The sequence below is a fragment of the Pygoscelis adeliae genome, unplaced genomic scaffold (assembly GCF_000699105.1).
Source record: "Pygoscelis adeliae isolate BGI_AS28 unplaced genomic scaffold, ASM69910v1 Scaffold14, whole genome shotgun sequence".
NCBI classification, from domain to species: Eukaryota; Metazoa; Chordata; class Aves; order Sphenisciformes; family Spheniscidae; genus Pygoscelis; species Pygoscelis adeliae.
The window spans coordinates 18,659,862-18,668,572 of NW_008825109.1; the positions used below are offsets into that span (position 1 = coordinate 18,659,862).

Consider the following 8,711-nt stretch of genomic DNA (forward strand, 5'->3'; position numbering starts at 1 on the left):
GTAACAACACCATCTCGCCTGACATCTTCCTCTCCTCGCGGTGCCGGCGGAGCCCGCCAGGAGCCCGCCCAGCCGACAGCCTGCCCGCCGGATAAAGGCCTCCGAGTTTCTAAAAGAGAATGAAGACTGACAGAACGGGCAGCGTTTAGAGACTGCTAACTTGAGGGGGGATGACTGGCTTGTCCTGTGGCTGTGCGTTTTGCTTTAGGTAGATGAAACCAACCGAAGTCGATGGTTCCTCTCACTTTTACAGTATTTATGTAACATTTATGTCATTTATTTAGAAGGAAAAGAGCCCAGTTCGTGTTTTTCTGAAACAGGTAAGATAGCATGGCTTGATTCATTGTACTACGTGCAACTCACTGCCTCTTCTCGTCAGGGGTGCTGAGTGGTGGTGCTCTTCCCTAGGAATCGTCATCCATGTGGGAAAGTGATGCGCAGTATTGTGGCGGTGGCTGGTGTTGGCTCCGTCAGAGTCTTTCACTGTCGAGTTCAGCATACTGTCTCCCAGGCATTTCTCCGAATACATTTACTGATACATGTCCCAGAGACAGTTAAGAGCCTTCATTGCCACCGATGGCAAAAACTGGCCGTAAAACTTTGCAGACGCCGGTCGAGTATTTCACTTAGTACATACCTGACTTGTTCAAATGGAAGCAAAATGTACTGATAGGAAGACTAAGTACACTCAAGTCCTCATTATCCAGGGTAATCCCAAGTAATATGTGTGCTACAGGACACGCTGAAGAGTACCTTGGCGGCTTACCTTGACATCTCTACAAGTAGTAGAGACCTTGACATCTCTACAAGTAGTAGTCCAGCCAGGAGACTGGAGCTGCTTCTATATGGAGCTGCTTTAGGTTTGATAAGTTTTATTAACTTTGCTTCTGTGCCACACAAAATCAAACATACTGTTTCAAGACGAGAACTTCCAAGGCCTTAGAAATAACACTGCTGCATTTAGGCCACGCAGTGTCTGAGCCTGTAACCCAACAGAGACTGAGTTGCTCCACCTCTGCAGCACAGACAGGCTGCCTGCAAGGTTAATTAAATCACTTGATACGTGTTGCTTAAGGAACCTCAAGAGGACACACTTGGGTTAGTTTTACTGTCCAACAATTCTTAAAATTCAATCAGTTTTAACCTGTAACACATCATGGCAGTGTAAAAAGGAGTGGTGATAGAAAGCAAAACTACATAAAGCACCCCATGAATGAACCTCAAAAAATCTGTATGCAGTTTTGCTAGAAGTACTTAGAGGCAGATGCCACTTGAAGCAGAAGAGGGAACCTATTCAGCCCTGACTATCGTGACCAAGGAGAGTGGGCATTTCCAAAAAGAAGTGCTGGGGTTTGGCATAGGGGGCATAAGCCCATTTATCCCTCTCCTCTCTTCCAATGTATCTGCACCACAGTGCAGCTAGGAAAGAAGGACATGTCCATCCTATTCTACAGCCAAGATATCAGAAACTAAATTTCATAAAGCAACTTCTGTCATCTATTGTTAGCCACAGAGATCGGAGGAGGTACTTACTCCTAAGTCAATGCAGAAGACTTTTCATAGTCATGAGCATGAAGTCACGGGCATTATATCAATAGTTGAATGCATTCTAGTCAGAGACATTCATTTTAGGGCAGAGAGGAAAGATGGTTCAAGTGGTTAGACTGCTGATCAGTAACTGCAGGATGCGTTTCAGCTCTCTGTGACTAATACCCTGCATGACCTCAGTCAAGTCTCTAGCGATTCATCAACACTTAAAAGTTTTGTCATTGTTTACCATATATTTTACATTCTCAATGCCATCAGCTGGATGTAGCTACTTCATTGTTGCAGGACTTAACATGAGTACATTTTTTTCCAGATAGGAAATAGAATGGTTAAATGATGGAATGGCTTCCTGGAAATTTTGTGGTCTTCAGCCAGGAAGTCCGTGGCTCTTTTCCTGTAGGATCCTATCACTTGCCTACATGGATTGCTAACCTGGGCTTAAATTATGATGCCCCAAACGGTATTGATTTGCATTAAAAAATGTTTCTGTGCTCATTGGTATACGTTGGTATTATTCTCCTTCCTTGATTTTCACCAAGACAAGTAACAGAGGAATCAAGGCAATAGTATGTAGGATGCTAAAGAAATGGGATTTTACTGTTAAAAACACTTCTCAAGTTTACATTCATTATAACCTTCCCATAAAAAGAAAGGCTGAATATTTATCTTTTCATAACTTCTGAACTCTGTTCTCTGATTTTTCAGGGATGGCCTCTCCAAAGCACTCACTTCGTCAGAACCTTAGTAAATTTTAGCTCAGAAATTAAATCAAGGTTTATTATTGGCAATGTGGCGTGTTAACGTTGTGAGCATTCATCCTACTAAGAAGGTGACATTCCCTTTCTAAGTCTTCAATAATTAAAATCCTGTTATTTAATTAGTCTCTCAAGTGATTATACACAGGAAATGTAGCTTGCATAATGTTGGAACTACAGCAAAAAGCAAAGTCAGCTCACGCAGGCCAACAGTAACCATCATGGCGTTGCATGGCGCTTCTTGTTAGGTCAACTCTGCTTGAGTAAAATAAGTAACTTGGGCGTGAAAGACTCAACTCTTCTTATTCAGCACTTCAGCTGTCCAGTTCACTCCAGTTTAAGTGTCTTCCTAAGTGTTGCTTCTGCTTGGAGAAGTAAATTTACCCATGTTTGCTTCGACTCATAATAGTGCAGTCATAAAGTCAGTGTTGCTCAATGATTCCACATTCCAGGTCCAGTATTTTAAGGAAGGACAGTGGCCACAAAGGCAGTCCCATCTCTGGCAGCTTGTTTAACCTCTGCATTCTCCTTCCCCATCTCTCAAACCCTCTCTTGCCAAACATTTGTGCATCCATGCAATGAACCAGATTAGAGAACTGGTCTGCATTAAGACTAACCCAAAAGAAGCCTGGCCAGCTTTCAGCTTTCCTGCTCACTACATGGCTGTGCAAAGCCTTGGGCTGGCACAAGGAAAGATGAAGTGAGACAGGGCAGCAGTCTCTCTGTGACAGTGCTGCCTTATGCTATCTTCTAATATTTCTGGAACTGCCCTGATGGTACAGTGCCTTTATTGAAGTTTATGCTAGCTACATTTTTTAAAGCCAGAATTATACAAAAGCTGAAATATGTATGTATGTATGTGATTATGAATATATACATATATATTAATCTGTATTAAACTATCACTAAAACATCTCTTTCTGTTATAATCAGGAGATATTTGGGACTCGCTGTCTAATCATGACTTTGACTTGGCCTTGATCTTTTTTTAGCTACTCATCTACACCATTTATATTCTGCACAGACATTGCCATGCTAAAAGACCATCCAAAGGTCAGAGGGTTGGCTATTGGCAGTTGGCTGCCCTTTCACCAGCCAAAATCTATTACTGTACACATGGAAATCCCCAGATTATCTGTAGGAACATGTTTGTCAAATTCTAGGATGGTAAAATTTTAGCAATGTCTTGGGAAGTTCATAAAAAGGACAGAATGTTAACTTCTATTTGCTTATTCAGCAGTGGGAACCTGAGAAATTGGAAAACAAGGGATAGAAAAGTATCTGCTGAAGTTGTGAGTATAACATCTGACTGTGTTTGTCCAACAACACTGACATCTGGCCAATGAAAAAATGTGAGTGACATATTGAGCGAAGCCTGAGGACCATACCTAGTTTGCAGAGAATCATGCTTATACCTGAAACAGAGAGTTGTGAACCACATGGGGCTGAACATTCAGGGTGAACATAGTTCTCTTGGTAACAGCAGCAGCAGTTACATCAGCTTTTCCCAGATTGTGCTTATCTCATTTGTGACATAATAAGAAGGAGCACTCTAATCAACTAGAGTACTTGTAATCAACCAAGTACTTCTTAGGTCATTGGTCCACAGCTCCTGGGTTAAATGCTACCCTCATCCTGGGCTTATCTCGCTTGCTGGTGCAGCGGATTGCAAGCTAGGCAGGAAAGCAAGATTTCCTTACCATTTGTGTATTCTTACTTCAGTATATGTGCTTTCTGCTATAGCTAATCCAGTTAGCTGGAGTCACTGGAAGGCACTTCTGGGGATTTTAGAGGAGTATTGCCTTTGCATGGGATCAGTAGATTAAATTGTTTGAAAATGTTGACATATTAAAATAGTGATGACAGTCCCCAGCTGAGTTAAGCATCCAGTATGTTTGAATCTACCTGCACAAGAGGCAAGAATTCAGAGGTTCCTCTAAACAAATAAAATTGGAAAGGATGATAGTCTCAGAAAGGAATCGATGCTGTTTGTATTGATTTTGTATTGCAGGTGCAATCAAGGTATAAAATCATGCTGTAGCACTGGTACAGTACACACCAAAATACAATTCAAGAGCATCTACTTCGGGAGAGAAAGCAAAATTATTGGTGTCTTTCTGGTTTGGATGTCATGAGAGAGAAAGCATAATTGGGCAAAAATGACATGTCTTCTAGATGGTGAGTTCTGTTTTGCATGAGGAGGTCAAATCCAGGATCAGATAAGGGCTAGAGAAACATCTCTCTTCAGTTTTCAAAGTGGTCATTTGGGAACTTTTTTCCAGTGGAGTGCACAGGAGCCTGGAAATACCTGGAAATACAAGCCAATTGCTATTGAAAGTTCGGCTGTTATTGTTGGGGTGGGAAGAATTTATCAGTACCTACTGGATATGGAAACTTGGAGAACATCAAACTGAGGAGTGAATAAAATAGTAATTTTAGGCTGTAGTTAGAAAAGATAGGAAATACTGCAAGAGGGTGGCAGGCTCAGGATTGAATAGCTAAAGACTTCTGCAGAAATAGCACACCCAAATGAAGTCATGAAGAGTAAAATAAATAACTGCCTGCAGACTCCTGGAATCAAGCTACTACCACTCCTGATTTGCATTTCTTTCAGCTCTGCAGACACTAAGCAGAAAAAACTGTAGCTAAAAGGTAGGATTCTGAGATCAAGACCACAACTTATGTTGGTTGGTGCCTGGGCCACTGAGATCTGTGGTCTTCTTTCTTCACTGTGTCATGCCTTGACTTGGATGCCCAATCTGGAATTTTCTAAGGATGGCCTAAAACAGTAGTAGATCTTCAGGACAAAGACAGAGGTTTTTCCAGTTTTTAATACTTTGTTTCTCTACTCAAATAATTTTAAAGACCTTGTCCAAGTAACTGCAAATTTTGTTTCTTATATTGTCCCCATTCTTATTCGGGGATTAACTTTAGGGTTCTTAATCATGTGTCATCTGAATATACCTGGTGAGAAATCCATTAATTCTCCAGAACTCAGGTCAGTGGGAGTCTCCTGGCCCACCCGTCTCTGAATCGGGCCCAGGGTCTGCAAAGCACTCTCCTTCTTGCTGCCAGCATAGAGCGTGACCCACCAGCATGACCTGGGGAACTTCTGTGTGTCCCATTATTTCCTGGCTGTTCTGTCAGCCCCATATATCTGCCAGCAGCTAGGAAATTGGCCTGAATCCATGTTTGGTTGTGAATCAAAAGAATTCCAAAGACACCTTTGCAGCCCTTGTTCCTGCGCTGCATAACCTTCCTAGCTGTAACTATGAGTCATAGCTCGCACAGTAATGCATAGTCTTTCCTACATGATTCTTGAAGTGTTTAAAGAAATATTAATGAAAAAATGCTGTGCACTTCTGCAAAGCAGGAGATACTATACCATGTTGTACAAATAAGGGAATCATGCCATAGTGTAGTAAGGGCCAAAGGCCGCGGAATGGATTCATGCCAAAAGTTGGGACTATCACACAGGACTTGTTCCCAGTATTGCATGCTAAATCCCAAAAGTGGGATCTCGTGTCTGAACAGTAGACACATCACCTACTGCCTAAAAAACCTGTTAAGTTGAAGACTATACCGTTGCTATTTAAGTGCCAGAGTAGAGAAAAACAAAGTAACAGATATATATGAATAAATAATTATGGACAGTTTCCGAAGTATCATTTAAGCAGTGCAACACAGCTTACATATAAAGAATAAGCAGGGAACATTTTCTAATAAACACCTTCAGAACAGGTAATTGTGAATGTACCGGTGTTGTAATGTGTGCAACAAAAGAAAAGTTAATGTCCTGGAGGTTTATTTAATAAGAAAATCACCATAATGTACATCTAATCAGTAGGAACTAATGTTTGTACTGTGCTATGATGATATGTAAAGCTACCGAAATGCTGCATTACTTTGTTCACTCAGATTTGCGTGTATTTGCCAAGTATTTGATCTCCAGGTGCTTTGTGTACTACACAATGAATGTGTGAAATGAGAACCAGAGATCTAGGCTGAGGGAAGCAAAAGGATGTTACCAGACATTGAAGTTCCAAGGTGAAGGTGGCAACACCACATCCCTGACTCGGCAGTATCAGTAGTTTTCTTTGTTGGCTATCAGCCAGATTTAATTCCAAACCCTGTATTGGGGTTAAGATACTTGAAACAGTAATCGAGCGGTAAAGACATCTCTGTCTTTTTTGCTTTTGAAGGATAATTGTCCCAACTGGTTTTGGTCATCAGTATTGCTTATCTTACCAACTCCGCAGGGTAGGTGTTCATTGCTTTGCAAAGAATAGATATTATCTGTGATGCATTTGAGCTTCTTAATTTCTATTTTTTTTTTGACATAGTACAGTGAAGTGCATGTCTAAATGTTTGTTATGCATCTTTATGGTCCAACTTCTGAGTTCTATTGACTAAAACATGGGCATCAGTAAGCCATGTGTGCGATCACGACAGATTCTCTGCTAATCATTCTCTTTCATGAAAATGATCCAAAACATATACTGCAGCATCACATCAGTTATTTTGATCCACTAACAGATGTCCTTGTTGTCAGCCAGCTGGTGAAGAGACAGCAGAAGACATTAAACTGGTGCTTGAAGTGGGACAATATGTGGCAGCAAGCCATACCACCACTCTTACTTTGAACATCAGCATGTTGCGGGCGTAGGAGGGAGTCATCTATGTTCCCAACACCTGCAGAAGCTCTGAGAGAACAATTGTCTTGCTTGATCGCTTACAAAGGCTTTGGATAGGTTGGCCCAGAAGCCACAGCCTTCACAGAAAGGAGTGGTGGAAGGCAGAGTGTACAGGACTCCAAACCATACTGCTATGTTTTTGCTTCATTTGAACTTAATTTGCTTTATGAATAAAAGAAGGCATTTGACAATTAGACTTGCTTTGTGCATGAACTCAGAAAAATACAGTGGAATAGGGTTCAGAAAGATATCTTTGGGAAAGACGGGAAACCCAAAGCAGTCATTCAGCAGTGTGCGATTCCATTTACGATGCTTTTGAAAACGCAAGTGAACTCCCTTTGCTCTCATCAGCAGTTTGATGCCTGCTTTTCAAGCCTTCAGAGTCCCTGAAATTTGAACTCACACCTCGTGGGGTACTTCATTGTGCCTCCATGCCTCCTGTCCTCTACGATACAGTCTAACCAGCAATTTGTCTTCAACCTTGAATTTCTGTTACTGCTGGCATGTACAGGAGAACTACAAAAGAAAATGCTCTGTTCTGATGAGACTTATAAAGGATTATGAATTTGAGACCTAATAATTGATTTTACATACTAGAATCACAGTCCAAGCTGAAACAGTGAAATACAGAGTGTATGCTTTTAAGGGTGCCGTGCACAGTATTTTTACTGTAAAAAAACAAAACAAAAAAAAATTCTTGTGATTCTACCCACTGATCATGTAGGTTAAGTTACTAGTAATGGTGTGGCATATTCAGTTAATCTATGGTCAGGCTTAGTAGTTATAATAAATTATCCCAGGACGATCAACAGGGTGAAAATAAGGGAACTCTTAGAACAAGTGGGATTACAGGTTTTTTTACTGTTGTATGATACGTGGTTCCAAAGGGTTCCAAATGCCCCAACAGCCCTCCTGCAGACTTCTCAGCAGCTCTAAAGAAAAGGTGGTTTTCAGTTGTGCATCTATTTCTAGTTGCCTGTGTTAAAGGATTCCAGATATGTGCTTTCAATGTTTCTCCCTGAAATCTTGGAGAAAAGAATGAATCCTCTGCATAACATCTTACAATCTCATAGGAACCTACTGCTTTAACTTTTTGTGTCTATTTCTTGGTTTTAGGAGGCTTAAGTGCGGTTATGGTGAAATCTGTGAGTGGTAGTGTGAACATGAATAGGAAAAACCTTGTAATATTTGGATATTCAGAACTTTAAAAAAGGGATTTCATCAGCAAGTGAAATTAGACAATGTTTCTCAATTTTCACTATTTTGTAATCATTATGGCAAATTATGGCTTGTAAAAAAAGTTTTAAGACAAATATTTGAAACAGGTTTTTTTATTTTTTTACATTTTTAAAATTCAAAAGCAGTCTGTCATCTATATGCCATGGTTTTTGTAACTTTTGAAAGCAATGCTTTAAAATTGAAATCTCATCAACCGCTAAACTGTGGTAATACAAACTACCCAGTTCTAGTAAACACTCTCTTACTGGATTTAACATTTCAAGAACTGTGGGCTTTATTAATAGCTAGTTTTGTTCAATTTAAACCACTGTAATTTTATTTATGGCTGTAAAACTGTAGGAACTAAGTGAATGGAATGGGAGTAATTTTCATTTTAGGTATGTCAGTAGTAATTTTCTAATTTTGTACTGTGTTTGAAGACTTGTAATACTCAAGTGGCAGACAAGTTGATGATTTGAACTGCAACTTGGAATGT

At 40.4% G+C, this 8,711-nt stretch overlaps 1 protein-coding gene across 1 annotated transcript; it reads left to right on the forward strand.

Annotated features, from left to right (window-relative positions):
* Positions 1-576: 576 nt before the first annotated feature.
* On the forward strand, positions 577-3,482 carry MAP3K7CL (MAP3K7 C-terminal like). Its single transcript, XM_009327901.1, has 2 exons — positions 577-617; positions 3,296-3,482. Exons 1-2 carry the CDS (start codon positions 577-579, stop codon positions 3,480-3,482), a joined length of 228 nt encoding a protein of 75 aa, XP_009326176.1.
* Positions 3,483-8,711: the final 5,229 nt, after the last annotated feature.

Bases quoted from the DNA above. Each gene is read 5' to 3' on its own strand.
- MAP3K7CL (XM_009327901.1), top strand. From the start codon at position 577: ATGGCAAAAACTGGCCGTAAAACTTTGCAGACGCCGGTCGA. The intron at 618-3,295 runs GTATTTCACTTA...ATCTTTTTTTAG, and splicing joins ACTTTGCAGACGCCGGTCGA to CTACTCATCTACACCATTTA.